Consider the following 23980-nt stretch of genomic DNA (forward strand, 5'->3'; position numbering starts at 1 on the left):
TGAAATGCGCGTATTAAATAATATTGATTATTCTTCAAATATGTCGATTTTTTTTATTACAGGTTTTATTAGTTATTAATCACACTTAATAGATGTGATCTAAGTGTTATTAATCACACTTAAAAGGTGTGATCTAAATGTTTTTAATCACACTTAAAATGTGTGATGTAAATGTTTTTAATCACACTTGAAAGGTGTGATCTAAATGTTTTTAATCACACTTAAAAACTGTGATCTAAATGTTTTTAATCGCACTTGAAAGGTGTGATCTAAATGTTTTTAATCACACTTAAAAACTATGATCTAAATATTTTTAATAACACTTAAAAGGTGTGATCTAAATATTTTTAATCACACTTTAAAGATGTGATGAAAGCATTTTTTAATGACCCCTAAAAAGTGTGATTAAAAATGACCCCTTTTAATCACACTCCCAAAGACCACACTTTAATAAAACTTAAAAGGTGTGATTAAAAAACATACATCACACAAAAAAAGTGTGATCTTTATCTGTATTTGTAGTAGTGTTGGTTTTGTATTTGATTTTCTAATCCCTTTCGCATAGGTATTCCTGTAAAGTAAGTTAGCAGAAAACTACAACAAAATACAAAGCAAAAAATTGAATGAAACTGTAAAAACAATAAATTAAATTAATAGCAAACTTAAGTAAAATTAAAATGCTAGACACGTTATACAATTAAACTTATAACTCCCAAATAAATTACAAACCTTATAACTTTAAAAATTAATTAAAAATTAATTGACAAGAGTTATAGGAAATTATAACACAATAATCATGTAAATAAAAATAACCAAGTTACACAAATTTTATAATTCCAAAGATAAATTAAAATTAACCTGTTTTAAAATTTGTGTTATAATGTATTTTATGAAAAAAACATGTAAATAAACATGTATAATATCACAGTCTTTGGAATAAACATTCAACTAATTGTGTAAATAAACATGAAATAGAAATGTATCGTCCAATTTTATGAAATAGATTAAATACATGTTTTTTCATAAATATAACCAAGTTACACAAATTGTGAAAAAATAAACATGAAATATATTTATGAAATTAAAAACATGAAATATATTTTTTAAAAACATGAAATATATTACACAAAATTAAAAACATGAAATATATTACACAAAATTAAAATATATTTATATTTATGAAAAAACATGTAAATAAACATGAATTAAACATGTATTGTCCAATTTTATGAAAAAAATGTATTTAATCTGTTTTAAAATTATTGCACAAGTTTTGTGATTAAACAAAATAAATAAATTCATATTTGATAAATTATATTATAGAACATGAAATAGAAATACATATCACATAATATATTGAAAGGGGAGGAATCAAACCGAAACCTGTATAATATCACAGTCTCCTTAAAACAGATTAGTTGCCTCACCGTGGGTGCTGGAGGTACGTCAACTTCTATTTCTTGAGATACGACGGTTTAGATTGGCTAACGTAGAAGCACCTTCTGTTAGTTTTGGCGAGCTAACAATGGTAGCACTCTCTTACACAGGAAGAAAATTATAAGAGCAGGCAAGCTGATTGTATAATTCTGGAAGCCAAAAATTTTGTATTCAACTAAGGAAGATGAGCCTCCTTTTATACACCATGGAGGAGAGAGGAGGAGCCTCAAACCATAAAAAAGATTAGGTTGTTGGACCACCAATCTAGTGCGGTCTGGGCGGGCCGCGTGCACACGTGTGGCAATTTTTCCATAACCAACTTGGGCCACAATTTTGATCCAAGTCTATCCTTGAAGTATCCATAACTTTATTCTTTCGAAAAATTTAGATGCCTCAAAGGACTCATGTCCTTATCAAAATCTGAAGATTTAAATACCATCAAAGTTTTCCTCTACAATCAATGTGTGATTGGTAGTTATATACAATTCCTAATATCTCATTCGCGTGGCCATCTTTATGAAATAATTTCTCATTCGATTTTTAATAATTTTTGATCATTCTTTTTGTGGTGTGAAGATCTTATTATAAAGAATCTAAACTCATTTAATCTCACATCAATCAATGGTTGGAACCTACTTTAATTTCACATTAAAGTCACCATATAACCATTTTTTTCCCAACAATTAGCTGTGAATTTCAACTTATGTGTCATCTTCAAGTTCTCTCTCTCATTCATGATAAACCAATAGGAACCCTTCTTCATCAGCTATTTGTAATGCAGCAATAGAATGGATGTTCAAATGCACGAGAAGCTCTATTTCCTCTCATCATTATCATCATCATCTCTCAACATGTTTTCCCCACATATCTGCACTTCACTTCTCTTCATTTACGTAGCAACTTTTGCCTCTGCAGCCACTCATCTCCCTCCTGATGAAGGTATGATATATATGTTTATGTGTATCAAAAATATGCTATATTCACATAATTAAAACACAGAAAATATACCCATAAAAATAAAAAAATTAAAAAAAGAAAGAAAATTTTGCATTATTAAAATTTATTTTTAGTGTGTTTCATACACTACACTAAAAATGATCCATAAAGTTTGCATTTCCTTATATTTTTTTGTGCTTAATGGTGTGAATTTAACATTTCACTGTGTATATATACATGTATATAGATAAATAATTAAAAAAAGGGGGAAATGCTTTGTATGATGAAAAAAAAACCGGATAAAAGTATATAGATTGCGTGGTATAAATTCAAATTTGATCCACGCGTTTTAATTTTTGAATTATTATTTATTTTTTTCATGTAACATTACCGAGAAAAGATGAAATAAATAAATAAATAAATAAAACTGTATGTGCTTTTTGATTTATTTTCATGATTTGCTTTATGGAGAGAGCAATTGGTATCTTTCTTTTTATTATTTTTATTTATTATTAATCTTATTATTTTACTACAGTGGAAGCTTTGAAGCAAATTGGAAAGACATTGGGAAAGCAGGTTTGGAACTTCAGTGGAGAAGCAGATCCATGCAGGTGGGCTGAAGGGTCTGAGAATAGTATCAGGATCCTCTCCTTGCAGCCTCCGTCTTTGCGCCCGTCCTTGTAGGTCTTTGGGTCTATTTTTAGACCCAATTTTGATAATCCGAACCGTTCATATTTTATAATTTATTTAGTATATCATACCTGTAAAAAATCAAATTGATCGGATATCAGAAAGTATGTGTTCGAAAAATTGAACTAAAAACTAATTTTTAAATAATTTAATAAACAGTTTTCCGAACACATGCTTTCTGATATCTGATCAGCTTGATTTTTTACAGGTATGATATACTGAACAAATCATAAAATATTAACAGTTCGGATTATCAAAATTGAGCCTAAAAATAGACCCGAAGGCCTGCAAAAATAGACGCAAAGACGGGACTGCAAGGAGAGACTCTTGACTCCCGAGAATAATGTCACCTGTGCATTGCTCCTCCACCATCTGCCACATTACTATGATGTACGTCTTTCTCTTCCCTCTCACCCTTTTCATACTTTTTAAATTTTATTATTTTATTTTATTTTATTTTCCTTCTGAAAAATTCTAAACAAGCCATAAACTTGGTAATTCGGATGAGTAAGAGTGTTGCCTCTAATTTTGTAATCAAAATTTATATTTATAGAATAAATTATATTTCTTAGTTAAAAAGAGAGTGTTAGAGGTTATGGTTTCTTCAACTAATTTCTGTATATATATACAAATCAATAAATACGTTAAACTTAAAATAAATTATGTCATTTGGTATTTTTGTTACTTTTTGACTTTTGCAATTCTTAAAGTAAATCATGTTATTTGATATATTTATTGATTTTTTTTTTACTTTTTAATAAATTTTCTTTAAGCTTTTTAACTTTTTTTTGGGATTTTTTTTTGTTTTAGTATTTTAGCTGAAATAAGTTATTCGTTTTGATTTTTTTGAATTATTTTTTGTATAACAAAATTAACATTTAACAAATGACAAAATTAACTTTTGAATTTTTATTAAGAAAGCCAAACCTAATAACAACAATATGAATGCAAAAAGTACCAGTAGGGCCGACGAAAGGTTTGCACTGAATTAATTCTTGTGGAGTTGGGCCATCCGAGTCCCATCCGCCATTTAAAGATGAGTGGAGTTGGTCCATGATCCACCATGGCCACACATTTTTTTTGTATGATTGAAAATTAATTTTATAAAAATTAAAAATATAATAATACTACAAAGTATTGATTGTCAATTTAATGACTTATCATACGTCTTGTTTAGATGATCCGAATCACTATTTTTGTAAGATCTTTTGTATATATCATTCACAAAATAATAATAATAATAATAATTAAGTCGATTCAATATTCGTAATTTTTTTTATTTTAAATTGTTTGTCTCTAAAAAATGAATGATTTATTTTAAAAAATATACTTATTATTCATTTTCCAAAAAACGTGCAGTAAAATAAAAATGTTATGATTATCGAACGGTCTTAATTGTTTTTCATAAATGATACACACTAAATATCCTACAAAATTAACGATTTAAATCATCGAAATGGGACTTGTGGTGGACTTCACAAACCCCTCAAATTCAAATTCAAAATTTAATTTGAAAAAAAAAAAAAATCAACGAAATAAAAATATACGAGCACCTTCTTTGACTTGAATGGCTAATAAAAGTAGCCCTCAATCCCATTCTTGATATTGAAAGTCCTACCCAACACCTTTCGGAATCTGGCAATGTCCATCCAAAAAAAATAAAAGCAAAAAGGCTTTGATGGCCATGGGTCAGATTTGTAATAATCCGTTCCTCTCCTGTGTCATATTAAGGACAGGACAAATTGGGAGTGGTGGTGGTTGGGCGGAAAACAGGATATTATCGCAAGTTAAAGAATGAAAAAATTAATAAAAATTAAAAATAATATAATATATTATGAATAATGATTTATATTCAATGAGAATTATAAAATAAAAAATAAAAAATAAATGAGTAAAAATTAATATTAAGTATAATATTTTAGTATTTTAATTTTATTATGATAAAAAAATTAAATCATATATAGTATATATATAAATATATTTAATAACTATAATCGGGACAGTAGTGGTGGGTAGAATGGGCTGGGAGAAGCAAAACTTGTTCCCAGTCCACTTCTTCATTGGGGCACAAAAAACCCATGCAGGGCAGGATAAGGGATGCGGGATGGGGGAGATGAAAGAACATCCCTAAGCCTTAGTACCCCTTTCTTTATAGCTCACATCAGTATATTATGCCGTGTTTGTCATCCACCCAAAAAAAAATTATATATATATATATATATGTATTTAAAATTTTTGTTTTTAGTAATCTTTTTTTAAATTACATTAAATTTTTTAATTTTTAGGTTTAGTTTGTATAGACGAATCTAAAAAGCAAAAAATTCAAAAAAAAATGCTAAAGACTAAAAAAAGTCAAAAAGTCAACTATTTTTTGTTTTTTTATTTTGTCCTTTTTGGGCTTTTATAAAAGATTTTAATTTTTTTGGTCTGTGTGGTTGAATAAAATGCATAAATATAAATTTTTTTGAATTCTTTAAAAAAAATTCACTAATGATAAAAAAATAGTCAAAAAAAAAAAAAACTAAAAAAAAAAATTACGAAAAAAGTTTACCTCAACCACCTACTAAATTAGAAAGGACTATAGTACAAAGTGATTGTTTTTTATATATATATATATATATATATATTTTGATCAGAGAAAAAAACGATGTTTTAAGGTGTCATCCCTTCATCTGTGGGCCTAGGCACTGGGATACCGGTTGTCAACCTGATTTAACCTAACTCAAAGGAAGGGACCCACTATCGTGGCACCAGCAGAGCTTAACCACACGCCACAGACAAACCCAAAATTTGATTGGAGTACAAAGCAAGTTCTCAATAGAGAGCCACTGGAATGACCTAGCATTTCGCTCTCCCTAGAAGTCGAATCTGGGTCACGCATGCAGAGAAGGATGCATTTTCCACTATATGTAAAGTATTATTATTTGTCCCTACCTACTTTTGTAGATACCAACCTATCATTTTTTTTCATTACAATTTCACTATATCATAAAATACCAATTTTATCACTATTCTTAACCTCCCAAGGCCCTAACCTTACCCCATGTTTACCCAAAGCACCACCTACCTCCGACAACTTTAGCCCCTCTTTTGTTTAATCCTATCTTTGACTACCCTTACCATTCCTCTCCTCTTGTTCACCAATCCTTGCCCTTCTCGCCACGTCCTCACGCTTCCACTTCCTACTCTCTTTCTCTTTATGGTTGAGAAGGAAAGTGATTGTCAGGGGTGGGGAGGTAGCAAGGAGATATGTGGTGGTGGTTAGGAAGTGGCTACCAAATTTGGGGATGGCAAAGGTGGGGTCCAAAGAAGTGGGAGATATGATTAGGATTATGATAAATGTGTTAAAAAAAAATGAGAAACCAATTTTGATAAGTAAAGGTCTAAAAAAATAAGACGAGAGCAAATAACATCACTTATATATATGCTATAGTTTACATTAAAAAAATTATTGCAATATAGCATTAATATTCAAAAATAATTTGCCACCACATGGTCAAATAGGCTTCACAAACCCAATCCTCTTTCCTCATACACTTCACCTCTAATGCAACCCTACCCCCTCCCCCCCCAAAAAAAAAAACCTATCTAATAAAACACTAATAGGTATCTTGTTTTTATTTCAGAGAAAACATAAATGTTTTTTTTAAATAAAAATAAAAATCATGTTTGGTTCACACATTTAAAATATATATATATATATATATATGATTAATTGTCAAGATGTGGGGTTGTTAGGGGTGGTGGGCGACGAGTATAGCCAAATATGGCCATAGATGTGGAAAAGAAAGGAAAGAATACAAATTAGTTTTCAAAACAAGTGAAAGCACATTTTTTTTCTTGACTTTTGAAAATTTCATTTTTATTTTGTTGGAAACAAAATTAGTTGTCAAACCTTTTTGTAGACACTTCATTTTTTACCGCACTTAAGACTTGGGCGCTTTATTTGAACTACCCGATGATGAAAGTTACATTGTGCAATCTTTTAAATTTTCAGTGAAGAAATTTGGATTCAGGCTCTACCCCACACCTTGCACCCCATTTTGACCAAACTATTTTAGACTTTAAAATCATCTTTTTGAAAATATTTTTTCAAATGTTTCTACAATGTTCCGAGACTCGTATTTTGTGTAAAACACTGCACTTTCTGTAAACCGAGTAAAGACAATGTAGCGACCCTAATTTTCTGAAGTCATTATTTATTATTATTATGGTTATTATTATCTTATTTTATTTTTGACTTTATTAATTATGTGGTCACATGAGAATTTAATGTGATATTTAATGAATTTAATATGGTAATTAATTAATTTAATGTGTTGTTCAATTATATATAATTAATCTAAATATTTAAATATTTATATTTGTTATATATAAAAAAAGAGGCGATATATATATATATATATATATTTAATCTTATATTTATATTTTTATATATTGTAATTATGTTGTGTACGGGGAGCAAATATTCCGGCAAGCCCGTACTCCTTTCTTCCGAGTTCCGTCTCTGTTCGATCACCTGCGAGCCAATAAGGGTGAGCTACCCGGCGGTGTGTGGCCGGAAAAACCCTCCGACGATCAAGTTAGCACACACCTTAGGATGGAGAGAGAGAGAGGAGTATTTGAGTGTAAGAATTTCTTTACCAAAATGTTCGTGTCCTCGCGTACGGGGGGCGTCCACATGCATATATACCCTCTGCGCCGCATATCTACTCCCAGTCATCTCCTGACACGTGGCTCCGTTATCCCATCTGTCAGCATAAACCTTGCTGACCATCACCTAATCTCAACTGCCTGCCTTCACAGTTGGAGCTCGGCAGCTGAGCTGCTCTATCCACTACTGTGCCATGCTTCATACCCAAGCACTTCACTGGCTAAGCCCAAGGAGGACCGGGCTAGGCTGCATCTCGGCAAAGCCTAGCCCGAGGCACCTCCTGTGGTCGGCCTTACTGCCGATCAAATGATTATCTCGGCTAACCACGCCTTTCTGGGCGCTGGTCATTCAGCTTGACTAGCTCCGCCTTTGCCTGATCAAGGAGCTCGGTCCAACCGAGCACTGCCTGCCGAGCAGCTTCTTTACGGTCTGGTCGGCACATGCTTGGCCCAATTTCTGCCCGGCCCAATTCTTGGCAGCCCGTCAACGGGCGGATCGCCGGTCATCTCAGCCCCATGCATCATTGGGCTCTCAACCTGCCCGGCCGTTACCTCGGCCCAATTCCAGACCATAAATCTCCCTCTCATGTTGTATTACATAATATAATATATTGTAATAGTCATATTAGATTAGAATAGTTTATTAGGTTATTATACGTATAATATAATGGCGTTGGCTTCTGTCTAGTCCTTAATCGGACTGAACCGTGCTGTTGGGTCCGTAGGGGCCCACCACAGGTCCCGTTTTGATAATCTGTACCGTTGAATGTGTAGAACTCGTCAAGTACTATAAATCTATAAAAAATCACGTTAATCGGATATCGGTAGCTATGTGATCAAATCAGATTTTTGTCAACCGTTAATTTATTCACTATCTATTTTTTTTTTATACAAAACTGATTTGATCACATAGCTACCGATATCCGATTAACGTGATTTTTTTACAGGCTTATAATACTCGACGAGTTATACATATTGAACGGTTCAGATTATCAAAACGGGACCTGTGGTGGGTTTCTACCGGCCCAACAGTACAGTCCAATCTGATTAAAGACTAGACGAAAGCCAAGCCCTAATATAATATATTACTCAATTAGGTTTAGGAGTTAAGGAGAAACAAAACCAAAAAAGAGTGGTGCTGTGTGCGGCTGTGTAAGCCGTGAGAGAGAGAGAGAGAGAGAGAGAGAGAGAGAGAGAGAGATCAAAATCAAAGAGTGGAATGGAGGAATCAAGAGAGAAACAGTGGGGAGAAAGAAAAAGAAAAAGGAAGAAAAAGTTTAGGGTTTTATTTTAGTGGCTCTATTAGTTTTTTAAATAATTTTTTGATCTTTAAAAAAATATTATGAGTACAAAACTTACTTCTATTAATTTATGTTTAATTCGTTGTTTTTATTTATTTATTTTTATTTATTTGATGTTAGTTTGATTTTATATTTCCTTAAAGATGATAGATTGATTTAAATTATTTTGATTAGTGGTGCATGTAAAGTTTAGGATTTTTAGATGATTAATTGATTTTAATTATTTTGGATTAGTTATGAATGTAAAGTTTAGGGTTTTTAGATGATTGATTGATTGTAATTATTTTAATTAGTTGTGTATGTAAGGTTTAGGGTTTTTAGTTGATTGATTGATTTTAATTATTTTGATTAATTGTGTATGCCATGTTTAGGGTTTTTATATGGATTTATTTTATGGTTGTAATCACACTCATGGTTATATGAAATTAAAATTAATTAAGAACCCATAGATAAATTCCATATACTCCACCATGACTCCATGGATTGTTGTTTTATTTGAGTGATGGTAAGAACGAGTGTATAAAAAAAAGTGAGGATTATGAGATTTATTTGAATGTCTTAGGCTTGACATTGTTATGTTTATTCTCATGAGTGAGATGTTTTGTATATATATATATTGTTGCCTCGTTCTCATGAGTAGACGAGTGCTTTGATTTACGCACGTACGTATATGCTAATCATCTGGGGAGTGTAAGTCAAACTCGGGACGATATCCCCATGCAAGTTTGGCTTTGGAGCAGTGTTAGGTATACGGGAGGCACATGGGATATATGTGTAAGCCAGAAGTGGAGGCCGAAGTGGTGGAGTTAAGGTACAAAGAATTTAATTATGAGGTGATTGTTATAGTGTGTATTGTATTGATTTGTACAGGATAAAAAATAGTAAACGACCTCGATAAATTATGAAATTTGACAAGAGACATGCATACGTGATTTTAGACAACTTTTGTATTTTAATTTTTTATTAAAAAGATCGATTAGTACTTATAATCGGATGATTTTGGTTATTGTAGTTTTGATTCATTTTAACAATGCAAATTTTAGAGGCTATTTTAACCTACGAAACAAGATCATTTTTATTGGTTTCGCAAAAACTGAAGTAAAACATTATTCTGCACACTTTTCATGTTTTGAACTTTTTCGAAAAAAATCATCTTAGGGAAGTTTTTGTTCATTTACAGCTTCAGATTTTTCGATTGAACTCTTTCTCTGTTTTTCTATCAAGTTTTTCTCTCAACCTGTTCAGTTGCTGTTAAATTCGTTCGCAATGTCTTTTAAGAAATTTGATTCTGTACAATTTTTGTTCTTTGAGTTTTGATCAATTAGAATTATTTAAGCATCAAACGGTGTATTTTTATACTTTTTCAACAAGTTACTTATGATTAAATTATACTAACTTTATTTTTTTGCAGGATGGTGGGTCTAACTAATTTTTTTATGCAGGGCTGACCCACCATATTTTTATTTCTATTTTGTTTATTTTATTATCAATTTATATTTCGTTGTGTACGGATAAGAAACTAAATGCCACAATATCTCGGGAAACTACCCATTTGTCTCGGTGCGGTTGGAACTACTTGTCTTATCCCGTAATAAGAATTTAATGTATTTTTGTTTGTGTCTGGTGGACACGTGGGTGTTAAATTTTGTACTCATACCAGTATACATGTATAGTGATCCGTTTTGTCTCTTGGCAACTCGGGTGCGTTCTGTTCGAGCGCAGTCGAGCTTCCTTTGCAGGATTAGTTGGGGCTACGGTAGTGACGTGGAATTACTATAGTTGTTGGACTTGTCGTTTGGACTTCTTTTGTTTTTCTTGAGCTTAGGGTTGTTATTAGTTTATGTATTTATTATTTTTTTTATGACCTTAGTATTGCTATAATTTGGCATGGTTTGTAACCATACATTATTTAAATTGTTTTGACTAGTTGTTGCTACCTTAATGTTGAGGTATTGGTTAGTTATGAAATAATGTTGGATAGTTTGGTTGGCATTTAGTTTTTTTTTTTTTTTTTATTTCACCCCTAGGATTTGGATGATGGAATATTAATTGGGGTTTAGCCCTAATTTAATATTTAATTGTCCAAATTTTGGGGCGTGACGGGCAAAGTGGAACTAAACGAAAGGGAGGTGAACACTTTGAAAAATATTTTAAAACATCATAGTTATAGGTTTGGAGTTGAAGAAAATAGAAGGGGAGAAAAGAAAACTAGTTTAGGAAGAAGTTGAGCGTCAAACCGTTGAGAAAGAATGAGTAGTCTTCACTAAAATAGAAATATCCCTTTGGACACTTATAATTTAGATGTAACGCCATCGCCATTGAAAAGTAGACTTCCGAAGCTTTAATTTAGACTCAAGAATCACCTAAAACCGAGTTCGGATAGCGGAGATATGCCCGTTTGAAGTCGGGCCTAAAATGCAAATTTTTGGACCCAATCAGGTCTATTTAGAACCGGCCGAGCCTCAATGAAAACTTTTCTAGACTTGCTTTTTAGGCTCGGCCGTGCATTTTTGGGCCCAGCCGGGTCTCAATGGCGCAAGCAGACAGTTGGCAAGAATTGAACAAATATCTTTGTTTGAAGATATTTTTGACCATTTTGACTCAAATTCTATAAATAGGGCCTCTTCCTTTAGAATTCAAGGTTAGCAAAACTTTCAAAAGTTTTGAAGAGCTGAATAGACCTCTTTCCATCTTCCTTCCTTATTTGACACTCAAACCTTCTTGAACTATACACACACAATACATACACCATTAGAGCTTGTTCTTGAAACTTTTGTTGAAGTTTCAAACCATATTTTCATAGAACTTGAGGGTGTTGGAATCAAGTTTGTTTAACTACAAGCATCCTCTCTTTCAAGAGGTATAACTTTTGCATCTTCTTCCTTATTTCTCTGTTATTCTTTTCCTTTTTTTTTCCATTCTTTGTACACTGTTTTGGAACTCTTTTGTGGGCTGAAATTTGTGATATAAGAGCTACCAAAGGTGGAGGTAGGGGTGGGCGCGGGTCGGTTGCGGCCACGGAACCTCCAATCCGCCATCCGTCCGCTAGATTGGCGGATTAAAGAAAATCAATCCTCATCCGTCCACCAATCTAACGAATGTGGATTGAATGAATTGGCGGTTTGGCAGATGGATGCGAATCGGTTTGGCGGTTTAAAATTTTATAAATTTTCAATATAATTCAACTTGTGCACTTCTTCAAAAACAAAAAAAAAGAAAGTATTACGGTTAATGACTTAAAAAAATATTACAATCACAGCATGCCTCATTCACATAAAGTATCACAATCTGTGGTTCTTAAAAAATGAAAACAATTCAAATCACCAAAACCATGAACAGAGCAGTAGTAGAGATTGTATGTCTCTGTATTGTTACATCTATATAGGTTTTTGAAAACAAAAACCAACCAACATATATATCATATTTTCTATTTATTATTTTTAGAGATAGATTTAAAAAACAAAAAATATAGATAAATAATACGTTTATTTTTTTCAATTAAAAAAAGATATTCAAGTTGAAAACTTTTTTTCAACAGAATATTTAAACTCTTTTTTAATTGAAAATACAAATAAAATATTTAAACAAACTGAAAACGCAAAGTCTTATAAATTACTAGAGGTGTTCGCGGTTTGCGGTTCGGTTGTGGCCAAAAAAATCTCAAATCTGCAATTCGTCCACCAGATTGGCGGATTGGAGAAAATCAATCCGCAACCGTCTGTTCGTCATCACGCATCCGTCCAAAATGCGGCATATCGGTTTTGTTTGATCGGTTTTGGCGGATCGGTATATCCGCTACTCACCCTAGGTGGAGGGGTTAACCACCCTTCCTTGAATCTTATTCCATGCTTATATCCTTGTGTTTCCCACTTATTTCTTTGATTTTAGCCACCGTTTTGTGGTTGTTCTTGGACTATTTTCAGAGGCTAAAATATGGTTTAGAAGTCCCAAAAGTGGAGGGGTTAGCCACCTCTCCTTAGCTTTGCTTACTAGCTTTGTATCTCTTTGTTTTTGCCTATCTTTTTGTACTCTTTTAACATGGTTTTGGCTACTATTTTTATACTTTAGGGGCTATTTTAGGGTTGTTTTAATTTATTTAAATAGTTTATGTTTTGAATATTATGATTGTTGTGTTGTAAGTCCTCATGGCTTTGATTGTTTTTGCCTTAGACACTGAATTATTTGAGTTGATAGCTCTTTCTTACTTAATTTCATATAAAGAGTCTCACTTGTGTAGTAAATCAACCATGCATAATCATTTTTGCAACCTTCCTTCTTTCTTGGTTTTTCTTTTCTTTTTGAGAGTTGTTTCAACTGAATGTTGTTTAAACATGTTAAAGATACATATAATACTAAATGGTTTAATCTCTTCGAAGGTTCATTATCAGGATATTACATCTCTCTAATGTCAAAAACAACTTCTCGTTTGACGTTTTTCTCCTTTTAGTGGACGTAACTCTCATTATTGGACAAATTGATTAAGTAATGGAAAGGTAAATAAAAGAGGATTAATAAAATTAGCTTAAAAGCAAGTCAATTGACATAAGAAAAATGAGTTGTATTGGTTGGGTTCGGCCAAACGTTATGCCGAGTCCATCGTGTTAAGGGTCGTTATACGTCAATTTATGATGTTTTGATGAACCTTGAAGCATCTTTGCCTTCCTCTTTGAGCTAAATTCATGATAAGAGGGAGAGGTGGTCACCTTTCATTGCAATTATTAATTTTTTGTCCAATTGTGTTCGAAATCATCAAGCCATCAACATGTGCTTGTTGATGATTTTGGAACCAAATCTGCTCTTCTCTTGAAGTTCACATGACAGAGAAGAGCAGGGGGGACAAATAGGGCTTAAGCTACTCTGTCGGCACTGTTTTCACCTCAGAGCACAAAAATAGGTTTTGCATGAAATTAGGGCACGACCGGCCTTGTTTGGACCTAATCGGGCCTCAATGGGGGCCGGGGTTGGCCGAGCCCCAATGATTTGATAAGCAGTGCATTTTTGGTAGAAGCAGAGGGCAATGACTGAGGGTGAAACAGAGCAATTGCACGTAAGGTAGATAGAGCAGCTTCTAAAAACCGTGCATCTTTAGTTCATATTAAGTGCTGTAATATTATTGTTTATATTATTGTTGTAATTAGTGTTGTAATTATTATTGTTGTAATTAGTATTGTTGTAGTACTGGTTCATTTGTAATTATTATAGCTAGTTAAATTAGGTACCTAGTTTATTATTCATTATTAGCCTTTGTTGTAATAACTTAGCTAATTAGTTATTTATACATTCATTTGGTTTTGCAATAGTTAATTTATTTCGGACACTCGGACATTGATTCGCACCCTCTTGCATGAGGGCCAACATGTAATAAGTTGTATGTCTTCTAACTTCACGTCTTTTTTCCTTTTATTTATTTGCTTAATAGTTCGTATAGAATATCATTTTTTTATAGAATAAATTATATTTCTTAGTTAAAAAGAGAGTGTTAGAGGTTATGGTTTCTTCAACTAATTTCTGTATATATATATATAAATCAATAAATACGTTAAACTTAAAATAAATTATGTCATTTGGTATTTTTGTTACTTTTTGACTTTTGTAATTGTTAAAGTAAATCATGTTATTTGATAAATTTATTGATTTTTTTATTTTTTAATAAATTTTCTTTCAAATCTAACTTTTTAACTTTTTTTTGGGACTTATTTTTGTTTTAGTATTTTAGTTAAAATAAGTTATTCGTTTTGATTTTTTTAAATCATTTTTTGTATAAAAAAATTAACATTTAACAAATGACAAAATTAACTTTTGAATTTTTTTATTAAAAAAGCCGAATAACAACAATGTGAATGCAAAAAGAGGGCTTTACCAGTAGGGCCCACGAAAGGTTTGCGCTGAATTAATTCTTGTGGATTTGGGCCTTCCGAGTCCCATCCGCCTTTTAAAGATGATTGGAATTGGTCCATGATCCACCATGGCCACACATTTTTTCTTAAAGGATTAGTGATTTTTTTTGTATGATTGAAAATTAATTTTATAAAAATTAAAAATATAATAATACTACAAAGTATTGATAGTCACTTTAATGACTTATCATAAGTCTTGTTTAATACTACAAAGTATTGACTGTCACTTTAATGACTTATCATAGGTCTTGTTTAGATGATTTGAATAATTTTTTTTGTAAGATCTTTCGTGTATATCATTCACCAAAAAAAAAATAAAATTAAGTCGATTCGATATTCGTAATTTTTTCATTTTAAATTGTTTCTCTAAAAAATGAATGATTTATTTTAAAAAATATACTTATTGTTTATTTTTTAGAGACGCGTGCAGTAAAATAAAAATATTATGATTATTGAACGGTCTTAATAGTTTTTCATAAATGATTGTTGGCTTATTTTTCCTACGAAGGAAAATATCATAAATGCGAGCGTGCCAGTAAGGATTGAAAAATCTTTACAGATTAAATTTAAGCCAATTATCAAACGATTGTGTTGACGGTTCTTTTGCCTCAACGAAGAGGACTTCAAAATTGTCAAGTGTAGAGAAAAGAAAAAGTAAAAGAAGAAAGAGGGACGGAAAAAGACGATTGAGTGAACAATCAAAGTAATAATTACTTACCTCTACTCCTATGCTTCGAAAAGGAAATGCATAAAATGCTTCGAAATGGAAATGCTGAAAATAAATGCTTTGAAATATAAATCTATGTTAAACTACTCCTAAGATAAGGAAAATGACAAGAAATATTGAAATCAATTGTCTTTGATTTAAGTTCTGGATCCTTTTACAATGTAGCCATTAATGGCTATTTATAGAGGAAAAAATACAGCAATAACTACTTAGAAACTACACATTTCTTCCATCTTTATTCTTGTCTTGCCATGTGTCCTTCCACTCATCCACTTTGTCCTTCATATTCTCCATCATCTCTATAACTTCTTTTAACTTCCAAATGAATAAGAGGATGCCACGTGTCCTGTAAAAAATTACAGATTTATAGTGCCAACATTACCCCCCGCGGCCCTTAAAAATGATGTTTACTTTAAATTTTTGAAGGGCCGAATCAAGCACATGACTAATCTAAGCAATAAAGTGCTTCGAATAATATCAACAAAGTGCTTCGAATGATATAATAGCACCAATAAAGTGTTTCGAATGAGCATAAAATTATGACTAGATGACCAATAACAAACTTCAAAGGTGGTATAAAAGACCAAATTCATCGTTCGAAGGTCTTGCGGCACAAATTTGAAGGGACAACATCACCCTTCGAAGGTTGGAAGCATTGATATAGGATGATGGTACTTACAATGAAGTTTCAAGGTTAGGCTTGATGCTTCGAATATATCTTCGAAGCTTTATACAGTTTCGAAGGCGAAGTAATCAACCTTCGAAACAACTTTTGATGCTTCGAATGTATTTTCAAAGCTTTAAACAGTTTCGAAGGTGAAGTAATCAACCTTCGAAACAACTCTTGATGCTTCGAATGTCGAAGGTGAAGTAATCAACCTTCGAAACAACTCTTGATGCTTTGAATGTATCTTCAAAGCTTTATACAGCTTCGAAGGCGAAGTAATCAACCTTCGAAACAACTCTTGATGCTTCAAATGTATCTTCGATGCTTTGATTGTGTACAATTGGCCATCAATTTGAAAAGATAAGCCATTCTCAACCATTTATTTAAATGCATAGGCTTTTTCTAGCCAAGTTCATGCATTTTAAATGGTCATCCCTTGTTCTAGCCAAGTTCATGCTTCGAACTCATAAGAACAATTTGTTAATTTTATTAGCCACATCATCAGAATTATATTTTGATGTGAACCACAAATCCAAAAAGGATTTTGAACACCAAAAGTCATGGTATAGTGTGACCATGAAAATTCATACTTTTTGACATTTTGAAAAATGTCAAAAATTTTGAATTCATGAACAGTAGCTTGTTCATTATTCTTGACCATGTTTGGTTTAAAAACATAACTTTCGCTGAATTGATTTTCATAATTCTTTGGCAAAGTGGATTGTTTTTCCATGTTAGCCATTAATGGCTTATGAAAATCCCCCATAAGAATGTTATTTTCATGACTTGACTCTCTAAAAATTGATTTTTGGACCCCCCGAGCCATGTATGAAACATCATTCTTAGCCAAATTTGGCTAAAAAACATGCTCTTTCGTTATGTTAATTTCATAATTTGGCTTTTTAAAAACGGACTCTTGAACCCCCCGAGCCATTGATGAAATCAACTCTTTACTTTTGCTATTTTCAACCATGAAAAAATTCTGAAAAAATTCTGAAAAAATTCACCAATTCCGGCCATTAAAGCCTCAGTTAAAGACTTGGTAGTGAGAGTTGATAACTCATCATTCCATTGGCGAATTTCCATATCAAGTTGATGAATTTCTCCAATTAAATGGTTTCTTTTTTCTTCCACCAAATAATATTGTAATGGATGAAAGTTTATTTTATCAAGAAAATGGATCTCTTCTTAAAGATCCAAAATTTTTCTTTCACGCCAATATATTTCAAATTGACAAGTTCGAATGGCGAAATCCAAATCGTTTTTCATTTCTTACATTTGGCAGTCCCACTGGGCGTGCCAAAAATTGTTGGCTTATTTTTCCTACGAAGGAAAATATCATAAATGCGAGCGTGCTAGCAAGGATTGAAAAATCCTTACAAATTAAATTCAGGCCAATTATCAAACGATTGTGTTGACGGTTCTTTTGCCTCAACGAAGAGGACTTCAAAATTGTCAAGTGTAGAGAAAAGAAAAAGTAAAAGAAGAAAGAGGGACGGAAAAAGACGATTGAGTGAACAATCAAAGTAATAATTACTTACCTCTACTCCTATGCTTCGAAAAGGAAATGCATAAAATGCTTCGAAATGGAAATGCTGAAAATAAATGCTTTGAAATATAAATCTATATTAAACTACTCCTAAGATAAGGAAAATGACAAGAAATATTGAAATCAATTGTCTTTGATTTAAGTTCTGGATCCTTTTACAATGTAGCCATTAATGGCTATTTATAGAGAAAAAATACAGCAATAACTACTTAGTAACTACACATTTCTTCCATCTTTATTCTTGTCTTGCCATGTGTCCTTCCACTCATCCACTTTGTCATTCATATTCTCCATCATCTCTATAACTTCTTTTAACTTCCAAATGAATAAGAGGATGCCACGTGTCTTGCAAAAAATTACAGATTTATGGTGCCAACAATGATATAAACTAAATATCCTACAAAATTAATGATTTAGATCATCGAAATGAGACTTGTGTGGACTCCACAAACCCCTCAAATTTAAATTCCAATTCAAATTTTAATTTTTAAAAAAAATCAACCAAATCTATACTATATATTAAGCAAAAGGAGATTTTTTTCCCCAAGTCTTGTGGGAGCTTCAATCTTCCAATCTAAATTTCCTAATTTTTTGATTTAAAAAAAAAAACTTAGCATTTATTAACTTTTCCCAACCCCCAAGTCTTACTCTCATAATAACACTTTAATGCATTAAGAACAAACATAAAAAAAAAATTCTTTAAAATACAACACATATGAATTCCTTAAAAAGTCCCAACACATATGATTATTATCTCTCTTAATAACACTTTAATGCATTAAGAACGAGCAAAAAAAAAAAAAATTCTTTAAAAGTCCAACACATATGATTATTATCAAAATATTAAACTTTAATATAATATAATAAAAAAAGAAGACATTTAATTCTTTGAAAAGTCCAACACATATGATTATTATCAAAATATTAAACTTTAATATAATATAAAAAAAGAAAAAAGAAGACATTTAAAAAAAAAAAAAGACATTTAAAAATCGCAATTCACATATATAGATAATTGTAAATATACTAAGGAAAAGGGGGTTTCTAAACCCCAAGCCTTGTGGGAGTTCCAATCTCTCAATCTTAATTTTCTAAATTTTTGATTTAAAAAAAAAAAATATCGCTATTATTGATTTGGTCAAAATCTCATGATTAGCATTTATTAACTTTTTTCAATGCACATGCTTGCATTTATTGATTTGGTCAAAATCCCTGATTAGCATTTAAAATCCTCTCATATAAATAATTATAGATATAGTCCGTACATAGTTACTATAGTAGCTTTTTTAATTTCTCCTGTACACTATGATTAGTGATAAAATTATTAAATTATTTTTATAAAAAATTTTAAAAAATATAATTTATATATTAAAAAAATTAAAATAAATATAAATATCTATAATTATTCCGTATATAGAACGGATGATAGGCTAGTAAAAATATATAAGAACACCTTCTTTGACTTGAATGGTCAATAAAAGTAGCCCTCAATCCCATTCTTGATACTGAAAGCCCCACCCAACGCTTTTCGGAATCAAGCCCCACTTGAAAACGTCCATCTAAAAACAAACAAAAGCAAAAAAGCTTTGATGGCCATGGGTCAGATTTGTAATAATCCGTTCCTCTCTTGTGTCATATTAAGGACGGGACAAATTGGGAGGGGTGGTGGCTGGGCGAAAAACAGGATATATTTGCAAGTTAAAGAATGAAAAGATTAATAAAAATTATAAATAATATAGTATATTATGAATAATAATTTATATTTAATGAGAATTATAAAATAAAAAATAAAAAATAAATGAGTAAAAATTAATATTAAATATAATATTTTAGTATTTAAACTTTATTATAATAAAAAAATTCAATTATATATACTATATATAAATATATTTAATAACTATAATTAGGACGGGTGTTGGGTAGAACGGGCTGGGGAAAGTAAAACTTGTTCCCATTCCACTTTTTCATCGGGGCACAAAAATACCATGCAGGGCAAGATAAGGGATGTGGGAATAGAGCGGGATGGGAGAAATGAACATCCATATCTCGTTTGAGAACATGTTATTTTAGTAATTTTTTGATTTTTTTGACTTTTTTTTTAAAATATGAGGTAAAAAAAATTAGCCTCTGTTTGGGAAGTGGGTTGACTTTTGGGCTTTTTGGCTTTTTTGGCTATTTTAGCCTAGGCTTAAAAGCTTGGTTTGGGAAAGACTTTTTGGCTTTTTGACTTTTTTGAGTTTTTTTGTGAGAGAAGAATGTAATGATTATGGGTTGGATGTGATGTTTTGTTTGTTATGACTAAAATAGTCTATTTTGTTTTTTGTGGCTAAAATAGCCAAAAAAGCCTGCAAACCCACTTGCCTTAGTATGTTTGGAGTGACTTTTTAACTTTTTACAAAAAGATGTGTAAAAAGTAGAGAGAAAATGAAAATTTTAAGTTTTTGGTATAAGTTATAAATTTTTTAATTTTTTAAATAATTTTTTGACTTTTAGACTAAAACATCTATTTGTCAAACGTGGCTAGTACCCCCTTTATTTATGGCTCACATTAGTATACTACGTCATGTTTGTCATTCACTTAAAAAAAATTATATATATATACATATATTTAAACTTTTGACTTTTAGTAATTTTTTTTTTAATTTTTAAATTACGTTAAATTTTACTTTTTAAGTTTATTTTGTGTAGACGAATCTAAAAAGTAAAAAATTAAAAAAAAAAAAATGCTAAAGACTAAAAAAAGGCCAAAAAGCCAACTATTTTTTGTTTTTTATTTTGTCCTTTTTGGGCTTTTAATAAAAGATTTTAATTTTTTTGGTTTGGTTGAATGAAATGGATAAATATAAAACTTTTTGAAAAATTCACTTATGATAAAAAAAAAAAGTCAAAAAAAAACTAACAAAAAAATTACGAAAAAAGTCTACCTCAACCACCCAGAAAGGACAATAGTACAAAGTGATTGCTTATATATATATATATATATATATATTTGATTAGAGAAAAAAAAAGATGCTCTGAAGTATTATCATTGTATTCGTAGGTCCCAGTCTCAGGGTAATCGGTCATCAGTCTGATTTAACTCAACCTAAAGGAAGGGACTTACCATCGAGACACCAGTAGAGCTCAACCACATGCCACAGACAAACTTATGATTCGATCAGAGTACAAAACGAGATCTCGATAGAAAACCACTGGAATGACCCAGTATTTTGCTTTCCCTAAGAATCGAACCTGGGTCACGCCTGTCAAGAAGGATGTCTCCTTTACTATATGTAAAATACTATTATTTGCCCCTACCTACTTTTGTAGATACTCACCCTTCATTTTTTTCAAAGTAGATACTCACCCTTCATTTTTTTCATTACAATTTCACTATATCATAAAACATCAATTTTATCACTGTTCTTAACCTCCCAAGACCCTAACCTTACCCCATGTTTACCCAAAGCACCACCTACCTCCAGCAACTTTAGTCCATCTTTTGTTTAATCCTATCTTTGACCGCCCTCACCATCTCTCTTAGGAATGTAAAAATAACCCGCGGTCCGTGGGCGGCCCGAAACTCGCTCGCGGCCTGGGGTGCGCCATTCCTGTTTAGACTCGTTTGGACCCGAGCCCGAGCCAGCCCGAGCTTGGCCCTGTTCTACCTATGTGCTCGACCCACAGCCCAGCCCATCGGCTCGCTTAAGGCCCACTCAAGGCCCAACCCAATAGAGGCCTAGTGTATTTTTTAGTGGAAAATAATAAAATTTTGGTAGAAAAAAATTAAAAAAAACAAAAAAAAATGGTTAGGCCCGCCCAAGCTCGAGGCCAAGCCCAGGCCTCTCGGGCCAGCCCGAGTCCCGAACCATCGGCCCGCTCAAGGCCTGAATACCCTTGGGCCTAGGGCTGGGCCTGGGCTTAATTTTTTTGGCCTGTGGGCTGGCCCAATCCGACCCGAATTTTGGCAAGAGCCGATGAGACCCGACATGGGTTGGCCCGGGCCCAGGCCTAAGTGGGCTAGACCGGGCTAGATTTACACCCCTAATCCCTCTCCTCTTGTTCACCACTCCTTGCCCCTTCTCGCCACGTCCTGAAGCTCCCACTTCCTACTCTCTTTCTCTTTATGGTTGAGAAGGAAAGTGACTGTCAGAGGTGGGATGGTTAGGAAGTGGCTACCAAATATAGGGATGGCAAAGGTGGAGTTTAAAGAAGTGGGGGGATATGATTAGGATTATGATAAATGTTAAAAAAAAGAAATGAGAAACCAATTTTGATAAGTAAAGGTTTAAAAAAAAAGATGCGTACAAATAACATCACTCATATATATGCTATAGTTTTCATTAAAAAATTACTGCAATATACCATTAATATTCAAAAATAATTTGTCACCACATGGTCAAATAGGTTCCACAAACCCAATCCTCCTTCCTCTTACCCTTCACCTCTAATGCACCACCACTTCCCCCCCTCCCTCCCAAAAAAAAAAAAAAAAATAAATAAATAAAATTATCTAATAAAACACTAATAGGTACCTTGTTTTTACTTTAGAGAAAACATAAATGTTTTTTTTTAAAATAAAAATAAAAATCATGTTTAGTTCACACATTTAAAAAATATATATATATATATATATTTGATTAACCGTCAAGATGTGGGGTTGTTAGGGGTGGTGGGCGACGAGCAAGTACAGCCAAATATGGCCATAGATGTGGAAAAGGAAGGAAAGAATACAAATTAGTTTTCAACACTAGTGAAAGCACATTTTTTTTCTTGACTTCTGAAATTTTCAATTTTATTTTGTTGGAAACAAAATTAGTTGTCAAACCTATTTTAATTTTCATTTGCAATCATAACCATATTATAATTAATTTGATCACAATTATGTTAAAACTTTGGATGGAGTTACTTATGGGGAGGGAGTTATATTCACAACTAGTGACGTTAGAAAAATCGGAAAAATTAATTAAATCGATTGCATCCGATCAAATCGGTTTGGTTTTTAATTTTAATTTTTTTCAATTTTTTTTTTTTGGAATTAGTTTAAATACCTTGTACATCGAACTAAACTCAAATTGACTGCTTCAATATATATTATATTTATATAATATATATAATAATCTAATAATATAATGATATTAATAAGTATAATAAATTATTAACCTCAATTAATTAACTTTATTATCTCTATAACGTAAGTTAGTAAATTTGTATTATATACAAGGAAGTGAGATATTTTTCCTCAGTTTTATAGGCAACGAACGATACAAAAATTGAAAGCTTACAAAGATATGTGCAACGTTGTTACTGTTTGTTAATCTTCACTGTATTTAAGTAGATTAAATTCTATTGTATACTAAACAACAACGAGAATATAAAGAAATAAATGAAATGAGAGAATTTGTTTGATTACAAAAATCAAACTAGAAATAAAACAAAATAAATAAAAACAGATTTTATTTTGTTACAAAAATAAAATTAAAATCTGATTTAAATAAATAAATAAAGCAGAATAATAAATAAAACAACTTACTTGATTAATTTCTTTGAATAATTATCTGATCAAGTCCAGTGTTTGACACTGTGTCCTTAAGACAGATTCGCCCTCTCCTCTGTGCTTTCAAAATATGGACGTCTATCTCTCAGGATGAAATGATCTATCAACGAATAAAAGCAGTACTACAATTTATTCGTTCGTCGAACACACTAAGTGTTTATACTCTTTCTGACAAGAAAATAATGCAGCAAGATGAAGATTATGTATGCAGAATTTTATGGACGAAAATTCGTTCTTAAATCCAAATGAGGGGCTAATCTATTTATAGATGTAATGGTGGCTGCAGATTTTGAATTGAACAGGTGCAAACCTGTTAGTTTTGAATTCAAACAGATTTGAATCTGTTGGGTTTATAATTCAAACAGATAAAAAACGGGAAGGGCCCTGTTTGGATGTACAGTAAAACCGGACCAGTTTATTTTTGGTTTAATTTGAATTCTGGATTTTATTTTACCAAAAATAAAATTAAATTCAAATGTTTTTGACCCAAAAAGATTAGTATTGGACCGAACAAGCCTAACCCAACCACACACCACGCACCCGCGCCCAAGCCCAGGCCCAGCCCGCCCGACCGGACGGACGGCGGC

The 23980-nt window shown here is 31.9% G+C and overlaps 1 protein-coding gene across 4 annotated transcripts in view; it reads left to right on the top strand.

The window, feature by feature from the left end:
* Positions 1–2101: 2101 nt before the first annotated feature.
* LOC114298046 (uncharacterized) overlaps positions 2102–23980 on the top strand; it is a 29020-nt gene continuing 7141 nt past the window's right edge. For 3 of the 4 annotated variants that reach the window (XM_082879562.1, XM_082879559.1, XM_082879563.1), the window contains exons 1-3: positions 2102–2376; positions 2909–3053; positions 3272–3453. In XM_082879562.1, the coding sequence (XP_082735688.1) occupies positions 2226–2376; positions 2909–3053; positions 3272–3296 (321 nt within the window). In that variant the 5' untranslated portion in view covers positions 2102–2225 and the 3' untranslated portion in view covers positions 3297–3453. Of the gene's footprint in view, positions 2377–2908; positions 3054–3271; positions 3454–10739; positions 14399–23980 lie in introns of those variants that run through there. The other variant, XM_082879560.1, reaches the window with a different exon arrangement.

The sequence above is a fragment of the Camellia sinensis genome, chromosome 7, assembly GCF_055761805.1.
Source record: "Camellia sinensis isolate YWXY chromosome 7, ASM5576180v1, whole genome shotgun sequence".
Lineage (NCBI taxonomy): Eukaryota > Viridiplantae > Streptophyta > Magnoliopsida > Ericales > Theaceae > Camellia > Camellia sinensis.